The sequence below is a fragment of the Rattus norvegicus genome, chromosome 2 (genome assembly GCF_021556685.1).
Source record: "Rattus norvegicus strain SHRSP/BbbUtx chromosome 2, alternate assembly SHRSP_T2T, whole genome shotgun sequence".
Lineage (NCBI taxonomy): Eukaryota > Metazoa > Chordata > Mammalia > Rodentia > Muridae > Rattus > Rattus norvegicus.
Genome location: NC_141535.1, coordinates 57,660,909 through 57,685,066, shown reverse-complemented (window position 1 = coordinate 57,685,066; position 24,158 = coordinate 57,660,909). Strand labels below are relative to the sequence as shown.

Below are 24,158 nucleotides of genomic sequence, written 5' to 3'. Positions count from 1 at the left end.
CGCCCGGTCCCGGGAACCGCGTCGGTCGCAGGGTCCCGATCGTTCCCCACTACATCCCCTTTGGGACCAGGAGGCAAATTCCTGTGGGTCCCAGGAGTGCCAAAAGTGCTCAGCGAGACGGGAAATTGCAACAGTACTGGCCCCTCGGCCCTCCCCCGGCGCCTTCCCGTAACTCCCGCCCCTGGACACTTGCCCCGCAGCTGATTCATAGCCGGGGCGCGGGGCCGCCTCCACACGCCCCGACAGACGTCCGCACCCGCGCCCCTGAGGCCGAGGACCGGACGGGCTCGGAGCAGGTCGCCAGGTCGGTGAGTATAGAACCTATGCGCCCAGCGCTGACCATCCGCTTCCCCAGACGGGGCGAGCCCTGAGCTTTGGTGTCCCGCAGCCTCTGCTCTGCCCTGCGTTGGTTTTGCCTTCCCTCTCTCCGGGGCCGCAAGATGTGTGCCAGACAAGTGCCGCCCACTTGATGGGCAACTCTAAAAGACTAGATGCTCTCAGTGTGAAGTTCAGGCCTGCTTTGAGGTTCACCACCTCCTGGCCTCTCACTCCAGTGGTTGGGAAAACACTGGCTAAGTTAGGATTCCAGTTTGGGCCAGTTTGATTTCTCTCCTAGTCCCAGTGGGAGTGGGAGTTGATGGCTTTCCTCAGTCTTTTGCTTCCCAATCCTTAACTCTCACCCATCCCTGCCATTTCTCCGGGAATAGGTGCTTCCCTCTCCACTCAGAGGAGAGCGCCTGCACCAGAGGGATGCACAAGGTGGAGAGAGCGGGTACCTCTTCTCAAGATGCTTGAATGGAAGTGGCACCATTAACAGGCAAGGAAGCCCATAACGGTCAGTGTCTCTGAGACTAGGTAGCAGTGGGATGCTGAGATCAGAGCATGGATACAGAGATTCCTTTCACAGTTCTTGATTGGCTGCTTGTCCACACACTCTTCTTCTGTGCTTCCTTCTACCCTGCCTGCCCTATGAGGGACCAGAGACACAGAGACAGAGATTGCTCTCAGACAGGCTGCCTGCCTGCAGGACACTGTGAAAGTGCTGTTTCCAGTTCAGGACAACCTGGACGTGAGAATGGAAAGTGCAAGCTAGATGCAGACCAGGGCATTCTGCTTTTAGACGCTAGAGTTCGGGGGGGGGGGGGGGGGGGAGGGGTGGCAGGCCGGGGGGGGGGTGGCGAGGGGGGGAGTAGCGGGGGTGGGGGTGGGGGGACAGGGAAACAAGAGCCTCAATAGGTCCAAACCATGATGTAAACAGACTTGGAACCAGAGTCAGGGTACTTTTTTATCTTAGTTTCAGTTTTCTTGTTTACATAATAATAAGGTTTCCTATAACTTTTGACCTGGAACTGTGAGCTTCCTTTTTATCAATAAGGAAAAGCCAAAAGATAAAGTGACTGGATGGCAGTCAGATAGTTAGATGACAGAGTGGAGATTTCACTTCCGAGTCTCGTCTCATAGCCTCTCTGCTGTACTTCCAATGCTAGGGTTTTTTGGAATGGAGCTGAGGTAGATGATCCTGCCTGGTCTCTGTACTACCTGGTATGAGTCATCGGAGTTCCCCAGTTGACCTGTGTTTGAGAATCATCCGTGCCATTTTTCAACCACACCTACATCTGACACCTCCTGGGGATATCTCAGAACACTCCCAGGTTGGGAAGGTCAGCTACTTTCACCGCTGGGAAGAGCTAGGTCTGCACCACCACCAGTCTCTTTGGGGCTTTTGAGTCCAGTTCTGTCTCTTGTCTAAATTTTTCATCAAAGGCAGCTATGAGAGAATGGGTCTGGTGCTGAGTGTCCAGAGTTGAGCCACAACACTCACTGGGGATGGCTTTCCCTGTCTTCTTCGCTTCTTCTGCACAGTCCAGAGTCTACCCGTTCCTATACCCCCACCCCCACCCCATCATCACCTGCCCCCGGATCTCATCTCCAGTGCACAGAAAGTCAGTGGGGGTTGATGTTTTGTTTTCTTTAGTCTGGCACACTGGTACAGTTCTGAAAGTGCTGTTGACCATTCTACCTTTGACAAGGTTTGTGCTTTGCCTGTGGGAAGTGGGCTGAATGTTTGCAGATTCTGAAAGGAAAGCAGTGTGCACTCTCATGCTCGTTTATGGGAACAGTAGGTTTTGGCCCTCTTCTCTGGGCAGGAAACCTTTCTTAGAGAGGGAAGAATAAAGAACAAAACAAACAGCATGAGGTAAAATGGAAGCAAAGCACACAGCATTTTAGCATCTTTCTAAAGAAACTCTCTCCCCAAAGTAAACTTCCTTGTCCCTACCTGAGAGTTTCTTTCCTGTGACTGACCCTGGCTTCATGATCTTCCTTCCCCCACACTTTCTTCTCTGGCTTCCCAGGTTTTGCTTACCTCACATTACATTTGATTTGGGTTGCTTTGAGGTAAAACAAACAACTGGCTGTCGACTGCAGGGAAGTGGATACAGCGAGAGCTTTTCCTCATCAGCTGTTACCAGTCTGGAGTGGACATGCAGTAGAGTGTATTATTGTTCTCTTTGTTGTGACAAATGCTGGAGAAGCAGAAGCATGAGAAAAAATGTTTTTGGCTCATGGTTTGAGAGATTATAGTCCACCCTGAGACAGCTGGTCACCTCTGGTCACCTTGCGTTGGCAGTTAGGAAGGAGAGAGAGGCGAATGCTTTGCCCTCAGCTTCTCTCCCCTCCCCCATTTCCATTCTGTGGAGATGCAGCCCTTGGGATAGCATTATCCACAGAAAAGGTAGGTCGTCTCTCATCAGTTATCCCTTTCTGTGACACCCTGAAAGACTCATCCAGAGGTGCATCTCCTAAGTGATTCTGAACTCGGTCAAATTGGCCACGCAATTTAACTATCATGACTTGCTTGACCAAGCTTATCTACTTACCAACTTGACACCCCAACATCACTTCTAAGTGATACATATCACTCTAAGATACTATTGTTTATAATGATTTGAAGGACATAGCTACAAGTTTTTCAAGTATGTTTAAATATGTAAATTTCCTACCTGTAGTGTAACACTTCCTTCTACGATCCAAGTTGGAGAGCTTTTTTTTTTCCCTATCTGTACATAGCTATTTGATCAAGGGTTTCCTGCGAACCTAAAGCAGGATAGAGTTTATTTACCTTTTCCCTTATTGATGGCTATTGTGCTTTGAAGAAATATTTAAAGATTAGCAACAATGCCTCAGGAGAGATATTGCATTGGTCTTTGCTCTCAAATGTAAATATGGCTGTGGAGTAGAACCCCAGGAGAGCTGTTTTAAGGACTAAAGTCTTACCTGACACCTCTACTTCATAGATAAGTGTGCAAGTCAATGTGTGAAGTTCTGAAACTCCTTACCATGACTAACACAAATATATGTATTTTCAAACTTGTAAGTGGATAAGATCCAGGACAACATTTTAATTTACATTTTGTTGCTTACTACTCCAGTTTACTATTTCTACATATCTTCGAATCGTCTATGTCCTATAATGCTAGGTCACGCCGTTACTCGTTCTTATATTGAGTTGTTTTGTCTTAGTCTCTAAAAAGCTGATTACATTTATTTGTTGACTTACGGGGGGAGGTTGCCACAGCGGGCAGGTAGAGGTCAAAGGGAAACTTTGGGGAATTGGTGCTCTCTTTCCAGCATGTGGGTCCTAAGTAGGCGCCTGTAGTCACTGAACTCTCTCTCTGGCTCAGGGTTTTTCTTATTTTTGTGCATTGTAGAAAGTCTGCCCTGTCTCAAATCATAATACACTGTGGGCGGCAGATAATGCAACGATTTCTACCAAAATGCTGCCTCTTCTCATTTGTCTTTGATCGTCGGATGAGATCATCTTAACCACTGTTCACATAATCACAGTAAGTTACTCACGTCTAAAGCTCGGCGCCATCGAGGGTGTCCACAGCTTTCCAGCAAGCTGGCTTGGGGTCCTTTCCACTTTGCAGAACTGCAAGTCTGAAGCGTGAAACAGTGGTCACCTGTTTCCCTCCTGTTCTCTGCCTCAGTCTACTCTGTCTTTTTCAACTGAACCGATGAAAGGCTCTCGTAGGTGTGGAGTCACAGGGTTTTTGAGTTTCTGCGTCTGTCTTATTTCCAGGAATACTTTTAAAGCCCGGCTGTAGTAGCTACAGGTCATCCCTGTGTTTTTGAGGCTGGCAGCACTCCGCTGTCTGGCTGTCTATTTCCTTACTCGTGTGCTGCTGGTGTGATTGTCCTTTGTTGCACAGAAACTTTAACTTGAGTCACCAGCGGGCTTTCATGATTTCTGGGCTTTGCCTAATTTGGGGAAGTCTTGGTCAATGAAAACTTCAGCGATCTTATTTCTGCTAATACTTTTACTATTTCAGTTTTTTTATCATAAGATTACACCTCACATTTCTAAGAAAAATAAACTGAATGTAACGATGGGACTTAATTATTTTGTAAAATTTTAAATGGTTCATCTCATGCGTTTATTTAACGGGCTATCATTTGAAACTCGGTTTATGCCGTTTGGGGAGGGGTATATAACACCAGGGCTTACTCTGTACCAAGACTAGCCCTGCCCTCCTGAATGTTAGGATGCTTGTACCAAGTTGAAATTTGGTTTTCATCATAAAACCAATTAGCTCTTCATACCGGGCCTGTTTCTGGCCTGTGTTCTTGCCAGTGATCCCTGGGCCTTTCCTGTCAATAACAGGATGTTAAGTACTGGAACTTTACTAGTATATTTTTAGATCTAAAATATATATTTATATTTTTTTCAAAACAGATTTCAGAAGTGCCTCTCCTACATTTTTACTGTTCTTGGAAAGTTTCTAATCTGTTTGGTTTAATAAAGTTCTGTGGGAAATTTTTACCGAGTCTGAAGTTACCAGCAATGGCGTTTTCCTCCCTGTTCATTCTAACCTGAACACCAAGAAGAGAGGAGGCTACGGTATACGGGAAGGGGTTGGTCTTTAGCAAGTGACTCACCTGGTTTCAGGTACTGACTTGATAGGTGGCTAACTGTGTCACGGGGCAACTTACCCTTGACCTATTTGTTACCCTCAGCATCCTCGTCTGCCTCTGGGTAGAGCAGTAGACTCGCCACCATAGGGCTTCTGGAAAACTCGTCCTCTGCTTTACCTCAGTTAACAAAGCACCAGGCAGTACATTAACCTCCAGTGCACAGTACCTGAGAGCACTTGCACATTTCATTGTATAGCCTACATTGGACTGAGTGTCTTGCTGATAGTGGGAACTAACCAACCCTCACCTTTAATTATCAATAGTATTCTAGAAAACATAAATATGTAATAAGTGCTGGCTGTAATACGGCACCTCAAGCATCCACGTGCTGTTCAATCTCCTGAGGATGTGGTTTATTTGCAAATTTTTCTACCAAGCCTGAATCGTGGCTTGGGTTTTTCACTCCTCACAAGCAATCACGTGGCTTCCATGATCTCTAACAAGCGACTAGCTGCTGTCAGCCCCTGGTCCATACTTTTGAGCGTACGGTCTTTCAATGATGTCTAAAATCACACTGCGAGTAATTGTACCTCCTATTTGTAATATGTGTGGCTGACGTGACGTATAAGCTGTTTTCTTTGACTATTACATGGGAGGTGCTGAGGACATAGCTCAGTCAGTAAAGTGTTCGCTGAGAAAGCATGAGCCCCAGAGTTTGATCTTCAACGCCCATGTGATATAAAACAAACAAAGAAGAAAAAACCCAGGCATGGCGGCCGTGGCTTCCAACTCTGGTACTCTGGAAGTAGAAAGGGGTAGATAGATCCCTGGGACTCACTGGTCAGCCATCCCAGCCTAATCATCTAATATCTGGGCCTAATGAGAGACCCTGTCTCAAAATGCAAGGTAGACAGATCCTAAGGATCGACACCTAAGGTTGACCACTGCCCCCCACGTTTACACATGTAACCATGAAAACACACACACACACACACACACACACACACACACACACACACAGAGTCTTACATGCTAAAGAACTAAATTAAAATCATTTGGATTGATTTAACCTCACCTACACATTTAACATCTATTGGTCAGAAGGGTCGCAATGTTTTTCCACTCAGGACACTGGTCACTTCTTGCAATTGGAAGGTATTATTTTAGTGCCTGCACCGAGGGCCTAGGAGCTCACAAGTTTTAAACATAACAAATGACACTCCCTAGGCTTATTCAGGTCCTAAAAATTGTTAACCTTTTGGCTGATCTGCTCAGTTCCCATGGGTTAGAATAAAATCAGAAAACAATGTTAGCTAGTCAACCTGGCATATATGGTGCAAATATAAAAATAATAGAATTCATACTGCTTTTGCAAGTATGAATACATGAGTGTCAGTGTGCAAGCATGTAGGCCCATGTGCACAGGTACGCGCGCAAAGACACACACACACACAGACACAGACACAGACACAGACACACACACACACACACACACACACACTTTAAAGAATGCTTTACAGGACCATGTGTCTGAGAAAACGAGCTTTTCCTTCATCCCCTGTCTCCTTCCTTCCGTTCAAGCTCTGTGTTTGTCAGTGTGAGTAGATGGGTGTTTCCTTCTGGATTAGTTTGAATTGTTTAACCAGAAGACCGAGGACAGTAAAAAGTGTACCGAGGTGCTTATAGGAGACAGGGCAGAGTGGAGAGGGCTTGTCAGGCCAATGCTCGCCTGACACCTGGGCAGAAGGAAGAGGACCAGTGTGGAAGACTGCTTCCAGCCATGGAGCAAGCTTTAGCTAGAACAGGGGAGCCGTGTTGAAGCTGCTCATCGGAAGAGGCCATTGTGAGACGCTTAGCTTCGTCACTCGTCAGTGGATGCAGTCAATCATGATGTCCAATAGTGAGGCCCTTTAAGACTGAGCTCTGAGCAACTATGTGGCACAGATGCTGTGCTTTTCCTGCAGAGATGCTCCAGCGCAAATGCTGCTCTGAAACTTACTTTTCCACTGAGTATTTTGAAAGATTCCTTCATGTCAACACATATGTCTGCCTTAACCTCCTCAAATAATGTGTCGTTTCCCCTTGTGGGGATGCATGGTAATTAAAATCTCTGGTTCCTTTGAATGGGCATTTGATATGTTTGTCTTATCTGTAGTCTAAAATCCTAACGGTACAGTTATAATGAGTTCTGAATCAAGTCAAACACACACTGTAAGTTAAAAGAGCCAAGCAGACCACAAGGTTTCCCTCCGTGACTCTCAGTGAGCAGCAGTGTGTATGCCGTGAACACTTACTGGTGAACGGCATTGGTGGTGTTTAGGGCATTTCTATCTCTGACAATTTGACGTTGCATAGACATTTGCACACACAATTATGGCTTTCCTTGTTTACTGTAACTGTTTTGAGGTCTCACTGCATAGCCATGGGCAGTCGTAGAGCAACGTTTGCAGATCAGACTGGCCTCAAACTTGCAATGATCCTCCTGCCTCTGCCCCCCAAGTGCTGGCATAACAGTCACACACCATAAAACTGTTTGAAGTCGACTTTTATTAATTCCTAGTAAACTTTCTTAATTTCTTCTTCTTTCTTAGTATGTGCTTTTTCTTCTTTCCTTGAATTATATATTCATGTTTTTCTATATTTTCTATAGCTGTTCGTCCTTAAATCTTATTTTAGCAGATTTTTGCATACTGGGAATCATAACTCTTTGTATGATTTGTATATATTTCAAGTTGGTACTAAATCTTAAAAATGTGTGTGTAGTCAGGAAAGTAACATTTATCTTTATTGCTTTTCGGTCATACGATGCCCACGAGATTACAAAAAGAAAAAAGGGGGAAAAAGCATCTATGTTTCATTAAGCCACTTTTACTGGTTTATACCTTGTATTTATGACTATCTGGGATGTATTTTGCTGGAAGGAGTAAAGCAGTAGCAGTTATGATCTCACTGGACTTACTGTGTGAAATTGCCCTTAGTCTCAATTAGTGCGCCTGTCTACATACTCTCAATTAATCCGCCTGTCTACACAGTAATACAGCCTTTTCTGTTCTCATTCACAGAAGAGGCAAGAAGTAACCCACTTGGTCATGCAGGGGCTAAGTGGTGCTTGACCCTATTAGTCTCCCATCACAGCCCAGGACACAGTAGAAACTCCTTTCCTATGATTTAGGTTATTGTTCTAGTATCATTTATGAGAACAGTATAGCTCTTCTCAAATGATTTTGAGGACGCATTTAGCATATACTAAATTTCTGCATCTCTTTTAATCAAGAATATTCCGTGGATTGGGGTTTTCCGTTTCTTCTTTTGGCTTCACCAGGTCAGAGCTTAGAGACTAAGCTTTAACTGAAGCTGAGGTCACACATCCTAGAAACGGTTAACGGTTAACGGAGCATTGATTTAAAACTAACTCAATTCCTTAAGCCAGGATTAGCTTTACGAACTTGGTGGACAGATGCTATCCACTGGAGAGATGCAAAGTGGGGATGGGGAAGAAATTCTGGAGCCTCCTGGGGGCATTTGTCCTGGGGGTGGAGCCTGAGCAGAAGGGAAACTGGATTGGGTTGGGGGTGAGCCCTCAGTCTTAGAGAGAAATAATGAAAACCCTTCAAAGGGGCTCCTTGATCCTAATGGCGGTGCCCTTGAAAAAAGGAGACGATGCAGAATTACCTCCAAATGCATCACTCCACACTGCAGCACAGAACTCACTCTGTTCAGTTCCAGTTTTTCCTCATTGAGGTTGAAACCGATTCTTGCTATGATTTCAATTTTTAGAAATTTGTTGAGACATGTGGTCTACCATATAACCTCTCTCGGAAACTTTAATTCTAAAAACAACCTTCTAGCCCGCGCGCTTGCACGAACACACACACACACACACACACACACACACACAGAGAGAGAGAGAGAGAGAGAGAGAGAGAGAGAGAGGACTCCTTTACAAGCTGCTTCCTTCTTTAAAATGGCATTTGCATATGCTAACAGTGGCTCACCCAGCCAGTTTTTAAGAATTTGGCAACACACCCCGGTTTTGGGAAGCAAAGGACTGTTATACTGCTATGTCTCATGGGGGTTATCTGTGGTAGAGAAACTTCCCGGGAATAAATATCTTAGTTGTGGCTGAGCCAGACGTTCTGGTAAGACAAGGCGAACTACGTGTCCCTTAGCAGTGCACTTTAGTACGTGAGTAAAATGCACACGGAAGGAGACTCGGAGGATCTGTGGCGAGAAAAGGAGTTTTCAGATAAGAGTTAAAGAGCAGCTATGACCGTCAAAGAACACAGTGAAGCAAGCAAGATTTTCCCAGAGGAGTATTTGGTTGATATAAACTGAACAGAACCCCGGGATGAGGATAGACATGGGAGGCAGGAGTCAATGGAGGACAGAGTGTAAACTGAAACATAGGTAACAGTTTTTCTCTCCAGCTCTCCAACCCCATGTGGGTCAAAGGTTATGACCTGGGTAATATTTAGTGACAGAAAAAAAAGACCTAAAAAGAAATTAATTGGTGCTTTCATTAAAATAAGTTGAAAGCAGAGAGGAGAGATTGGGGGAAAACTGGTATCCATTTTTCTTCATTTCCCAGATGTTTTCTGGCTAGTAGCTGCATCCTCAGATTCTGATGCACATTTTCACATTTACACACACATAAACATACATACCCATATACAGATACACATAAACACATCACACTCAAACAGACACACACATACACACTTACACACACATATACAGACATAAACATACATATACACACATACACACAAACATATACACACATATGCATACGTGCACATATAGAGGCATACATACACACACACACTCACACACTAAATAAATAAATGAAAAAATATGTAAGCTTACCTATTATTTCTGGAAGTTTCCCGACTGTATTGTCAGACTGTGGCTGGCTGAGGAGAACCAGGTGTGAGGACAATAAAACAGTAGGAAGGCAGTTTGTAGATGACAAGAAATCCGAAGAAACTCTGTCTTTATGGTTTCTGGAGATGCCTGTGAGACCTATATGGTGGTCTTTGTGAATACGTGTTTTCCGGTTGCATTGCCTGGTGACCTTTCACCTCTGATATCTGCTTACCATTACTTCTGAATTTCTCAGCTGAGTATCTCTGTGCCTATGACTTTAACTTCTTGATGGAATGCCATGTGTTTAGAAATGTTTGAAATAGCCTTGTCGTAGAGAATCCATTTGAGGTGCATACCAGCTCCAGAGTCGTCTGTTTCAACTTTCTGATGTGAGAGGGCCCATGGTGGCCCCTTCATGGCCCCAGAGTGAGTGGGAGGGGACAGTGACTGAAGTCACTCTCAGCAGAGTGGCACACACATCAGTCCCATAGGCCTCTTCCTTTGCTCCTTGGGTTCTGTGCACATACACACCCTGTTTCTCCTTGAATTGGCTCTCCCCCAACCCTGGGTTCTGGCAGTCAGTCAGCGTGTGCAGTTGTAAGTAGAGATCTGTTATGAATGGCATGACGTGTTTGCCAAGAGTAGCATGCAGTGCTGACAGAAATGTGAAGAAAGGCTGGCTACCACTTCAGCGCTCGGGCATCGGTGACTCAGCGCTCGGGCACAGGTTACAGTCGTAGGCATTTGCTTTATCCAGTTCTTGTCTTTGCTGTGGTTCTAATTTACCTGTACAACAGTTTGAAAATAAACAAGTGTGGCATTGGGACTCATAAACAGGCTCCGGGAAATTCTAACTCCGGATGAACTCTGGGCATTGGGGCAAAGGCAAGAACTCGGCTTTCTATGAATCTCTGCTGACTCAGAGTCCTAAGTAGAAGAGTGAAGACCAGGACTTCCCCTGACTAATGGGCTTTAAACTATTAAACTAAGGACAACCTGGTCTTTTTGAGGTCATCCAGCCTTCTTCTCTCTGCCCTCAGATTGTTCTCTGATTGAAGCACCTGATGAATCAGTGGCTTTCTTTTAAAAGTGCAATTCGCAATTCTCTTAGGACAGAAAACGAAAGAAAATAAAAATGGTATTGAATAATGAAAACAACTGGTTCCCGGAATATGTTAACTTTTCCCAGGCTTCACTTTTGGTGAGAGGGAAAGGGGAGAGAACAGATGACCCAGATGGTTTTTTTTTAATTATTTTAAAAATTCAAATAATTTATTGATTTTACCGTTTGTGCAGTTATCTTGCCCACATGTATGTCTGTGTACCATATTTGTGCCCAGTACCCACAAAGGTCAGCACAGGGTGTCAGATCCCAGAACTGTAGTTACAGATGGTTTTGAGCCTCTGGGTGGATGCTGGGAATGGAACCCAGGTTCTCTGCAAGAGCACCCAGGGCTCCCAACCTGGGAGGCGTCTTTCCATCCCTCTGTGGGATTAATTTAAACTAAGCCCCCTTGAGACTATATTTGTCCATTTTCCAATCAGCTTTTGCTTGTTTTGTTTCATTTTTAAGTTTTTTTTTCTTTACCAGCTTTGTTTGGAGCATTCAAACAAACCGTCTAGTTGTTAAGTTCTTCCTACCAAGCCTCAGTAATCCATAGCAGGACATCTTCACAGCTGGCTCAAGGTCCCTTGAAACCTAGGCTTCTGACTTGCACACTGTCAGCTGTACCTCTCTGATGACCCAAGGAACACTTCATGGGACAGGGTATATTCTTCCTCCAAAGGCAGATGACAAGAGACACGGGTACCCGGGAGGAGAATGGGAGACTTTAGTTACACCTCTGACCACAGCTGCCCCCCCAGACGTGTACCAGGAGTTAAAGCTCTATGAAAGGCCCTTTCTTGTCATTTATCTTTTTCAGATAATCAGACCAATGGCTTTCTCTGTGGTCCTTCATCAAGTGACCTTCCTTCTGGCAGTGCTGTCCCTGAGGACTTCCCAAAGTAAAGGTAAGAGGCAAAGTCAGAAGGGAGACTATAAAGATACTCCAACAGATGCTTCGGAGAAGAGTTAAGCAATCTTTCCTCGGAGCTGGTGATTAAATCCCATGAGATGGCGGTGGATTTCTGGAAGCCACAGAGGGTGTGTCCTCTCTCAATTGGTAGCATGTTTAATAAGCCCACTCCTTAGCCCTGGCTTCCTGCTCCGTGCTCCGCTCATTGGTGTGGTTGTGAGAGAACCTGAGACCACAGAGCTTCATGACTGCTCTGTTTGATCTAGATCTCTGCCAAGGTATTTCCTTCTGAACCCTGCTGGGCAGGATGGAACAGCCCAGCCTAGTCTGGCTGCTGAGTTAGAACAAGTTCCGATGCCGCTTAGCCACACTTGTGAAAGCTGTTAGGCTTGCACAAGATGGCTGAAAGCAACCACTCTGTAAGGCAGTAGAAACTCTTGAGTACAGACAAGGTACGGTCTTCAATGCTGAAATCTGTTGACAGCAGTGATGTTTGTCTCGTAGCTCTCCCCAGCAGACAGTAGTTTGGAATAAACCAACTTTGTAAACGCACATGTGAGTGGGGACGCTATCAAATGTGTATGCCTACTTGACTACTTTGAACTTTGTTAAACAGATTTTTTTTTGGACTCAAAAGAGTTTCTGTTGGGTTGTAAACTTTCCCTGCATTCGTCCATATTATAAAAAAGTTTACAGTTTTTTTTCCTCTTGTACTTATTCTTTGCTGTATTTGCTTTTAAACAAAGAATACAGATAATCTGCCTTTCAGAATGACCCACCCAAGTTCCATGCATGGATTTATGAAAATGACATTTTGTAAAGAATAAGCGTAGAATCACTCATTTTGTAAGACAGGATATGTGGGAAAGAGAGAAATTAGTTCTGCTCATAGCTCAAGTTCTGCCTCATGTCTTCTACATCTAGATTTGGTCTCCCAAAGTGGCAATATACTATTTTTCCTGGCTTTATAAATATCAGTTAATTGAGTTCTTCTATAAGCTGGGGCTACAAGGTGTCTGCGTCTCACCCTGGTGACATGCGTAGCTTCCTCAGTCTGTCTTGCCTGCTGGAGTCTAAGTTCACGGCAACCGACCAGAAGCTAAGCATGGAGATGTTCCAGCCCAGATCAGAGCCCCTGGTTCTGAGACACAACGTCCTCGCGCTGAGGGACTCCCAGGCTTCCACAAAGCTTTGCCACAGCTTGCTCCCCCAGCAGAATCTCATGATGTGACCTGAGTGTTCATGGCGTATCTTCTCCACGTGAAACATACTACTCTCAGCTCAGTCTCCATGGCTCTGTTTCTGATGGCTATCTAGATCAAACACGTTTCCCTAATTTCCTGGCAACCAGTTTTCCGTTTCTGCTTCCAACTTTATGGTAGGTCTTTGTCTTCCCCTGAACTGTGGGAACTCCTTTCAATTTCTGCTGCCTACTCCACCTCCACTCAAACTAGTGGGCTTACCACTTACCCAGCTAGCTAGGCTCCGGTCAGAGACTGTATTTCAGATAACCTGACTTAACTTCTAAGCAATAGAACATATGTGAGAGCCTTCAGTCACCCCTGGCCATGTTTCTATCAGCTGAAGGAGGTGATGCATTTTTCTGTCTTTGGGAATGTATAAAAACAGTGGCAAACATGTGGTGATTTTTAAATTATTTTTTTTACATTCATTTAGCGTGCATACACATGTCACAATAAATGTGTGGAGGTCAGGAGACAGACGGTGGGAGTTGGTTCTCTTTTCCTCGCCCATCATATGGGTTTCAGGGATGGAACTCAACCTAGTTAGGGCTAGCAGCAAGTTCCTTAAACATAAAGCCATCTTGCTTGCCTCTAACACACATTCTAATAAAGGTTAAATCATGATATATAGAGAAAAACATAATTGCAAGTGTGTGTGTGTGTGTGTGTGTGTGTGTGTGTGTGTGTGTGTGTGTGTGTGTAAACACTATAATCTGTATCTCTCTTCCAGGAAACTTTTTTTTAATTTAAGCAATTAAGATAAATGTTTCCTTCTGATGATGGAAATTCTTGGAATCATACTGTTTCCACTACTGCTACATGGTATCTCTTTCTGGGAATTAACCACGTATTATTTCCTTCAGCAGTATTAGGGCTGGTCAGAGAAACATTGTGGGAAAAGTAGGAGGGTGTCTGTGACTAAGCCCATGTTTGAGTCCCCAGATGGCCTCTTTAGCCACACTAGTTTAGTTTCATGCTATGAGAGCTGGCTTGGGAACCAGAAGGCCTAGGTCTGCTCCGGTGTATAGCTTTGGCACAGTCCTTCATCCCCACGTTTAAGTACAACTAGCTTCTCTGAAACAAACCAGTAGGATTGGATTTGTCAATCTCTATGGTCCCTGGTGATCTCTCTGACTCCACCTTGGAATTTTATCTCCCTGCTCCCCGTTCCCCGCCACACACACATCTGAGTAACTAATGTTACTCAAATCCCTGAGTCATTCCACACTTGTTGATAACATAGTCAATTTAAGGAACTTCCCTTCTGCTGAAGCAACATAGGACAAGTGGCTAGAGCTTCCAGAAACAAGGTCAGACCTGGAGCTGACTCATTTGTCGAGCAATTGTGGAATGTTTATACTCACTCTGTGCTATCCATCTCGGCTTCCCTGAGCTAAGCAAGACTTAGTCGCACTCTTGATTCCGTCACACCCTACCTCAGAGCAGCAGCCTGTGACCACCTGCTAGGATCGAGGGTGAGAGAAGCCACGGGTCAGGAGACGGAGAGAGCACGTGGACATTCTTTACCTTCAAGTTCCTGGGACAAAATATTTGAAAGAAGCAGATTAAGGAAGAGTTTGTTTTGTCTCCTCGTTTGAGACACAATCTGCCGTAGTGGAGAGGGCCTAGAGGCTGGACTGTGGTGTAGATGGTCACAGTGCCACAGTAGCCATCTGGCTTCGTCCCTTTTATTCAGTCTGTGCTACAAACCCATTGATATTGCTGCCCACATTCAGGGTGGGTTTTCCTCTTCAGTTCAACTTTTATGGCAACACCCTCATCGACACACCCAAAGCTGTGTCTCCATGTTCATTCTAAATCCAGTCAAACTGACAAAATGAACCAGGGTTCTAAAGAGCCCCATTGATCCTAAGGGCAGCCTAGGCAATGACCACCTTTCACTAAGACCCTACATCTATCTATCTATCTATCTATCTATCTATCTATCTATCTATCTATCATCTATCTTCTATCTATCCCTCTGTCTATCTATCTATTCAGTCATTCATAAAATATGTTTTAATTGAAATAGAATTATATTTCCACTAGCCTGTTCTTTTCCTCCCTCTCATGTTCTCAAGTTGATAGCTTCTTTTTATTATTGCTACACACATACTTCTTACTTACTTACTTACTTACATACGTATATACATGTGTGTGTGCACAAACATATAAATATAATGTGCTGAGTCCACCTTTGTTGTTCGTATCTATGCTTTCAGGACTGACCACCAATAAGGGTGCTCATTCCTGGGAAAGACTAATTCCCTAGGAAATACTAATTCTCCCTCTCCCAGCAATCCTTAGTTACCTGTAGTTCTTGGTAGGAGTAGAATCCTGTAAAGTTTCCCATTCCACATTACTATATCCATTGTTATTGCTGTTAGTTTAGTCTTGTTTATGTGGCCATACCTAGGAGAGAGCGTTTCACCACCGACTTTCTGCCTCTTATAATCAGTCCATCCTTTCTTCTGAGATGTTGTCCTTGGAGCCATAGATGCAGGAGCTGTGATATAGAGAGATTCATCAGGGCTGGGCTCCCCAGGATGTGTTTTTCTGTGATGGTCTCTGCTGTAAAGAAAGGCTTCTTAGATCTAGGGTGGTAGCTACACTTATCTGTGGGCTTAAGGGTACGATTTAACATGTAGTAAAGAATTGTGCTGGCCCAGCAATGTGGCTGTAATAGATTCTTTTTTTAAGGTCTATGACCTTACTGGCCTTGGGAGTCTGGCTGGGTTTCCGGTACCAGATGTGAATTCCATCCTTTTGAGTGGGCCTTGTGTCAGAGAGCTGTTGGTTTCCACTGGCTTTGTCTCTTAATGCTTCTGTCACCTTTGACCACATGGGAACCAAGCTTCCAAGAACCTCTGGTGGACACTCAGACCATATACAAACCAGAAAAATATGGAAAAGTAAAGTCAAAACGCATGACTCAAGCTCGATGAGGGGATGAGAGTGGAGTTGGCAGGAGTCCAGAAGTCCAACATTTTGTTTAGTTTTGTTTTATCGTAATCATGTATCTTGACATTCCTTATTGAGGTAACAGTCACATAACATAAGATTAAGGTATTTTTTTTTATGGTTACAGCGAGCCAATCATCAGTGGCATTTAATATTTCATAATATTACTGTAACCATCTTGGTGGGAGTGAAGATAATCTGATTTTGTGCTTGTTTCCCAAGAAGAGATTTCCCAGTTCTAAGGACTCGTTAGTCCGCCTTACAGGAAGACCAGAGCTGAGCCAGTGATGAGCAGGACCACACCTTGAGTGGGATTTGTTTAGCTATTGTGATGCACACCTCTTGCCTTCTCTTGAAACTTACACCTCATTTCAAACCAGACCTAGAGTGTTTCTCTTCCCAAGGCAGACAATTGAGTAAGCCTGCTTTCTCTGCTGGATGTCATTACTCATGTCTTGTGTTGGCCTCTTGAAGATGAATGCTGGACCCGTGCTCCTTAATGCTGCCAGAGCCCAGGCAACCTAACAACTCCAGAGACACAGTCTCCAGCTGCTTGAAACACTAATATCTATTAAGCGATGGTTTCTGATTCTTCTCTCCCCAGTGCTGGCAACCACCAGACCTCTTACTGTTTCTACGGATTTACCTCTTCTAGATATTCTACATAAGTGAAACCATAGAATATACAACTCTGGATTCCTTTACTTATCATAATGTTTTGAGCTCCATCCAATCTGTAGCATGGATCACCACTCTGTCCTTTTTTTTACTACTGAGCAGTAGAGACACTTTCTATGGAAATCACAACTTTTAATCTGAATGCCACCCACGGATGACGTGTGAAGTTTTTCCACCCTTTGATGTTTGTACTCCAAACAGTCATGGGAAGACTTTTGCTTGAATCCTGGCTTCATTTGGGAAGTGGATGTGATATAGACCCAGGAATATAATTGCTGGGTCTGACTGTAATTCTATGGTAACTTTCTAAACAAGTATCAAGATGTTTTCCACAGCGATGGGGCGTTTTACATTCCACCCGCAGTGTACAAGGACTGCAAAGTTCTCTACACCCTTGTCTGCATATGTGATATCCATGTTTTAAATTGTTACTGGAGTCTTCCTCGAGAGCTCGAGGTGGCATCTCACTTGAGATGCTGTCATGGATTTGATCTGCGTTTTGTCACTTGATGACAAGCGACGATGAGCACCTTTTCATGTTGCCCTTGGGCCGTTTGTTTATTTTACCTGGAGAAATGTCGGAGTCTTAGACCCATTTGTAAAGTGAGCGTTGCTTTTCTGTTGTGGATTTGCAAGAGTTCTTTATAAAGTACGAATATGAGAAACTTATCTAACACGTGACTGACAGTTACCTTCTCCCATTTTGCAGTCTTTGCTTTCCTGGTAACACCGGGCAATGGTAACAATTTGTCTCCAGCGGACAGATTTTAATTTTGATGAAGTTCAAGCCGTTTGTTCTTTTCCACTGCTGCTTGTGTCTTTCATGTCCTATGACAGGACCCACTGCCGACTCCAAAGTGGTGCCCATGTTGACCACTTTCTTCCTTCCCTCTCCGCATATGAAAAAAAATGTCCCACAGGATGGGTGACCTATAAATAGCTCTTTCCTTTTATGCGTATTCTTATGTCAATATCTGAAACCTTCTGCCATCCTAGCGTAATGCCTTGCCTGCATGCAAAGTCCTCTGCTGTGGAAGCCAGAGACTGAGAGCTCTTCATTCTCACCTCACCTCCAAAATCTCATCCTGTCATCCTGTCAGCCGTACCCTGGAGGCTGCTGAGGCCATAAGCACACCTCCGGCATTCCATCCCAGAAGACCATGGATAGACCGTGGATCCTATCTTCCCAGTTGTGAAACAGTCTAACGAAGGGAGCTGGTGTCTGGACATTAGGGAGATTACTATTAAGTTTCACAGAGCTTTCGTAAATTGTTTAATCCCACAGAGCTCTGACTTCCTTATCTATAATAGAAACTGTCTTGTGGTTTTACAGCGTTTACAAGACACACCATTAAGTAAAGCAGCCACCGCCATGCTGGGTAAATAACATATGTTCAGGATTGTTCCTGCTGTCCTCCATGAGAAAAACAACACAAGTGCACTGGCCATTCCGGGACCCTTCACGTTTTGCAGATTGCTAACATTTTTATTAGGAACATACTCCTTTGCCTTTGTGCAGGGGATAACCGCAGGAGATTGAACCCAGGGCTTTAAGCATGCTAAATATGTATTTTGCCACCAAGCCACTCTTTTTCTAGACAATTTCTTGCCTTTAAGTGTGGTACAAGGGGCTTTCAGACCACCAGTGTCTAAGAAACTAGGAAAACAAATGCCAAGTTACATCCGGGAAAGCAGACACCAGCTGATTTTATGAAAGGAGTCTTTCATAACTTTTCAAAACCTTTGTAACGTTTACTTCAGACCCCTTCAGTAGGGAATGAATTAGCAACACATGAAATGTGGGGTTTTTTCCCCCAATTCTATATGCTCTTTCTTACTCTTATTATTGTCAGTAACCCAAGGTGATCCAGGCCCACCCTTTCACTCACAGTGGACTGTATCAGCTGTTGCTTCTGTGTGCAAGCTATAGCTGTGAGCAAGCTATGGCTGTGAGCAAGCTATGGCTGTGTGAAAGCTATGGCTGTGTGCAAGCTATGGCTGTGGGCAAGCTATGGCTGTGTGCGAGCTATGGCTGTGGGCGAGCTATGGCTGTGTGCGAGCTATGGCTGTGTGCGAGCTATGGCTGTGTGCGAGCTATGGCTGTGGGCGAGCTATGGCTGTGGGCGAGCTATGGCTGTGGGCAAGCTATGGCTGTGGTGCCATTTAGGATTTGCAGTCTGAGAGACACTGGTCACCTCTCAGAGTCAATGGCCTGCACAAATCTGTTCATGTCTGAATTCCTGTTCTTTTACAGACTCATTGCACCACTCACTGCTCTAAGTTTATGGTCTCGATTATTTCTATGACGTTGTCTCTCCAGTGAGACTCTTTCTTTGACTGAGGAACCATGTCACCAGTGTTTTGAGTCACATTTAGTGCCTATAGTTATTGCTGCCCCATCCAAAAAGTTCAGTGAATTCTTTCTGGAGGTAATTGAGCTCAGTGCATTGAAATACATGGAACCTTGGTCTAGATATACAATGTTGCCGTTTTCTAGGCTTCTAATAAGTCATGGAACCCTGAATTTCCAAAATCTAAATTTATTTTTTTAATTTTAAAATATGAGATTTTTAGAAAAAAAATCTCTTTGTTTCTATTACGAATTAAAATCTGGCCACCCAGAAAAGACACTTTTGTGCTTTTTCCCAGATTATTATGTTGTGCATTATCCAGCAAGTTCTTTGCATAATCTGGGTCTTAATTTCTTCCTCGGCTGATATAACTTCTAATTCCTTCCTGGCTTACTCCAGAATCTGATGCTAGGATGCTTATGCAAATGAACTTTCCAAGGCTCCCTAGTGTCTCTGTTTGACGTGTGGCTATCAAATCATGCCCCCACTGAGAGTTGTTTTATATCTGTTTTTGGTCTTTCAGTCTTGGGGGAGCCTTTACAGTTGACTCCTGAGATACACACAGTTTCTCTTCAATCTGCACTTCAAGAAGCGAATTTAGAATGGACTGTCCCAACCTTTAGTCATCAAGAATTAAACATTGTATTTCAGATAGAGATCAGTCGGATGAGAACATCCAACACCATCTGGGTGGTAAGTACTTTGTGACCTGTCTTAAAAATTCTTTTCCTGGGTTATGATTTGTCTTTTAGACCATTCAAGAACATTTCTCTCTCAATTCAGGCTTCCCAAACAATTGCATCCCGTGTTTTTAGTTAAGACGATGGTTCTCAACCTTCCTAACGCTGTCACCCTTCATGTGATCTCCAACCATAAAATTATTTTTGTTGCTATTTCATATCTTAAATCCTACTACTGTTATCAATCATAATATAAATATCTCTACTTGCTGAGGGTCTCAGATGACCCCAGTGAAAGAGTTGTTTAATCTCCCAAAGGGGTCACAACACACATTTTGAAATTCACTGAATTAAGACAAACTAATATGGCCTCCTGGATTTGAACGGTCCATTCTTCTGTGCTCGTAACAGTTGCTGGATCTGGCCTTGTAAATACTGGATCTACATGTTCCGTGAAGATCCATTGCCTCACCCTTCCTCCTCTCTTCTCTATCCACTCAGGATTACCCAGGAAGCTTGGGTTATCCTGCATAAGACATAAATACTTACCAACACTTTTCTCACAGTGAGCCTTCCTGGGGAACCGTTTGCTTGCCCTGTGGTCAGTGCCCAGAAGAGCAACATCCAGCACTTAGTGTGTGGCCAATGCAGAGGTTCTAGTAACATTGGATAGTGACTAAGTGTCCTCTGTTTCCTGAAAATTGAGTTTGCTAATAAATAAGCTAATTGATTAAATCTTTCTTGAGAGGTGAAGGCCAACGGATCAGGAGTTCAAGACACCCTGTGCTACAGAGTAAGCTCGGGGCCAACTTGGACTACATGAGCCCTTGCATCAAACTCAGTGAAAGAAAATCTTCCAACTTTTTTTCTGCTTTGAGTTATTTGGGGTATATTTTCACTCATCTTGATTCAGATAACAGAAGTGTCTATTGGGCCTTAACACGGTCTCATCTAAGAGCACATTGGTCCCAGGCATTAGATATTGTTATGAGATGTCTAAGGACAGTTTGTCAAGGTGCCTTAGAAATCTTCTGGAGGTAAACGACACAGAGAGCTGAGACGAAGCCCCATCAGTGCCATCAAAGTCTCCCTTTTCTTGGGCAGCAGATGCTGGGCATCTAGGGATCAAGAATGTCTACCCTTTCAGTTAAGCCTTTCACGAAGATTAATGTCTTCAGCTTTTCCCTATATCCATTACTACATATGAAGTCTAAGAAACTAGTTGAAGATAAATAAAATCTGACTCAGTTCGTTAGGATTTATAGCAGGTCTGTTACTTGGCTGCCTTTTCCCACAATGGTAGCTGTTGAACAGACAACGTCACCTTAGTAACACATATGTCTAGTAACGAGCTGTCCACTTGCCATTGTCTCAGATCTTCCCACTATGCTACCTTGTACTATGAAACCTGAGTGTGTGGTTCTGATGAGCCTTGGTTGGTGACCTGGGCCTAGGGAAACATTCAACAAATGTTGAATATTGAACAAAGAGTGCTCCTCCAAAAACAGAAGGTTGAGAGAAGTGCTGGAGGGATTTTGGAGCATTAACACGAATCACTATAACAGAACAGCATTGGTGTAGCAACAAGGGAATCCTCTATTTCTCTAAAAGGGAGTTCATACCAGTTCTCATATTAGGAAAGGCAAGGAACTTTAGTCATAGGACAAGTGGACCGCATTCTTTGTTTTCTTAAATCTGATTTCCTATTAGCTTCATGAAATGTCTCTTTGAACAAGAAAGCAGCAAACATTATTCTGTAATTTATGAGGAGTTAAGATCTCAAAGGGTGGACTATTACACCATCTATTTATTTTTGTTGAACTCAAGAGCATGCAGCCACAGCTCTAGTACAACAGTGACCAAAAACCAGTGCACAGATATTTTGTGTGCACTTCAGTTGAGAATGACAGGGAGGTGTCCCCATTCCTCTTCCCCATGGTCAGACAGGGAAAACAGTCACGTGCTATGGCTAGGTGATGCTCTCGTATGACTGCTCTTATACCTGAAGTTGGGGAAAGACATGAGATCTTCCTTCAGCTAAGGGAGAGAACACGCTTCCTTCTGGGAAGTCTTGTTTGCTTAAGCAGTTCTTTGTTGTACAAGCCAGGAATCCCATCACAACCTAGGCTGAGAGGGCAACATAGAGTCTCATCCTTCACTGCACTTCCAACACACTAGAGTAAAAGCACATTGACCTAGGTGCTCAAAGTTAGAATATGCCATCTCCCTGACAGTGCTAGTCACACAGAGCCCTACTGACAGGCACAGTACTTGGCACTGCCCCGGGCCAAACTTCTGTTCCTCCCTCTAGGACGGTTTCTATATTCTTATTCAATAGCAAGGGAAGGCAGAGTAACAGCTCAAACTTGGAAAGAGGCCTGTGGTGTGAATCATGGAGGGGTAGGACTCATGCCTCAGCAATGAGTCAGTGACCTCAGATATATTTCTATGTCTGTGCGTATGCCAATTTTTGTGACCTACTAATGTCTACAAGGGATGTATTCAACTTGCCCCTTCAATGACTGAAAACAAAACAAAGAAAATTTGCCACAATTTTTTTTAAATCACTAATTTGACTGACACAGCCAAAGTTTATCTTCTTCATTGACAAGGCTATAAAGACCACAGAGTGTAAATTGAGGTTAGATAAAATCCACACAGCTTATAGGGAAACATGACCCACTGCATATTAATCAAGTGATTAAATTACTCAGCTCAGAGTGTTGGATTTGTGGGCCTGCATCTGGCGTTGTGCAAGGAGCCGAGCACACAAATGGGATGTTCAAAATTAGTATGGGGTGGACGACTCACTAGTGAATGCTGGAGTTAGGCCTAATTTTCTCCCACGGTTTACATGGAAGATTCTTTGAGCCAAGATAGGAAAGAGAAGTTGAAGTTAGTTTAATGTGAAATGTGGGAACAAGATCTCTGGGAAAACCCAATGGGAACCATCAGAGGCCTTGAGAGAGAGGTATAGGGGAACTGCCAGGTTTGAAGGCAGGATGCAGTGTGTGGGCTCAGAGACTATGGAGACAGGTTGGGGCAGGCAGGTGCAGGGCAAGACCACCCAAGCACATGACAGAACACTCAGATTGTGCTCATACCAAGGGCAATAAGAATAAGAGAATTGAGATGTTTTCTACTATTTTTTTGTTGTCTAGTATTTTAAGAATACTTAAATGTAACACCTAAAGGCTGTTCATTAAGTTATGAAAGTTTCATGAATCAGGATACCCAAAACAGGCAGACAGAAACATATTTTGTGATCTAAGAATAAAGCAAAATAATGAGCTGATATAAAATATTAACCATTTTAAAAATTCTGTTTTATGTAGAGTAGAAAGGAGGCACACAATTGAACGTACCTGGGTGGACCACAGTGTTCTCATCCCACAGCTGAGTGAATTCTGTAGTGTACGTGCTTTAAGATTGGTGATCTCAGCAGGGCAAAGATGTTAGAGTTGTTGCTTACAAATGTGCCATGTGGTTACTGAACTGAGGACCTGTCATTTGCACCGAGGTATATGAGTACAGACTGCCAGTAGCTTCCCCAGGAGATTCAAGGTGATTGGCATCTCCATTCTCCAGCTGTAGGGAATGTGCCTTAGAGTCACTATGGCTGTGATCAAACACTGGGACCAAAAGCAACTTGGGGAAGAAAGTGTTTGGCTTTTTGGGCTTTTTGATTGTCTGTTTATATATTTTGTTTTGTTATTGGGTGGGGGAATCATTGCTGTTTGTTTTTTATTTTGTTTGCCTACCCTTCATCATCGAAGGGAGTCAGGGCAGGAACTCAAGAAGAGCAGGAAGTCAGGAGCTGATGTCCACAGAGGAGTTCAGCTTACTGGCTTGTTCCCCATGCCTGGCTCAGCTTACTTTAGTATAGAACCCAGGACCACCAGCCCAGGGATGGAGCCACCCACGATGGGCTGGGCCCTTCCCCATTAGTCACTAACTAAGAAAATGTTCTACAAGCTTGCCTACAGTCTGATATTACAGTTTCTCAATTGAGGTTCCCTCTTTTCAGATGTCTCTAACCTGTGTCGAGTTGACATAACACTATCCAGCACAGATTTGGGGGGGTAGGGCAAGGATTGTGGAGGGGCACACTCAAGAAAATGAATTCCTGGAGCTATGGGGGATTCAAAGAAGAAATAGTAGTCTCAGCTCCCTTTGGTCGCTGCCAGCATCATAGATAAATTCCAAGAGGGCTTTGTGGTGGGTAGAGATGGGAAACATTTAAAGGAGAGAGCAGGAGATTCTTTAGGAATGTGAGGTGCAGCTCTGTAGGAGAGTGTGCGGCACTGGGTTCTATCTTTGACACTGAGATATTTTAAGAAGACTTCATGAAAGAGATGGAGAATGCTCTGGGCTCCAATAATCCAGCTAATTCCTAATGTAGAGGGAGGTGGAGGACATAAGCCAGAAATGCCTCATGAGCAG

At 44.0% G+C, this 24,158-nt stretch overlaps 1 protein-coding gene across 16 annotated transcripts in view; it reads left to right on the top strand.

The window, feature by feature from the left end:
* The first annotated feature begins 234 nt into the window (after positions 1 to 234).
* Positions 235 to 24,158, top strand: part of Osmr (oncostatin M receptor) — a 64,583-nt gene continuing 40,659 nt past the window's right edge. For 4 of the 16 annotated variants that reach the window (XM_087621734.1, XM_087621751.1, XM_087621740.1 and 1 more), the window contains exons 1-3: positions 245 to 304; positions 11,709 to 11,796; positions 19,559 to 19,728. In XM_087621734.1, coding sequence (XP_087477860.1) covers positions 11,721 to 11,796; positions 19,559 to 19,728 — 246 coding nt within the window. In that variant the 5' untranslated portion in view covers positions 245 to 304; positions 11,709 to 11,720. 16 annotated transcript variants of the gene reach the window in all.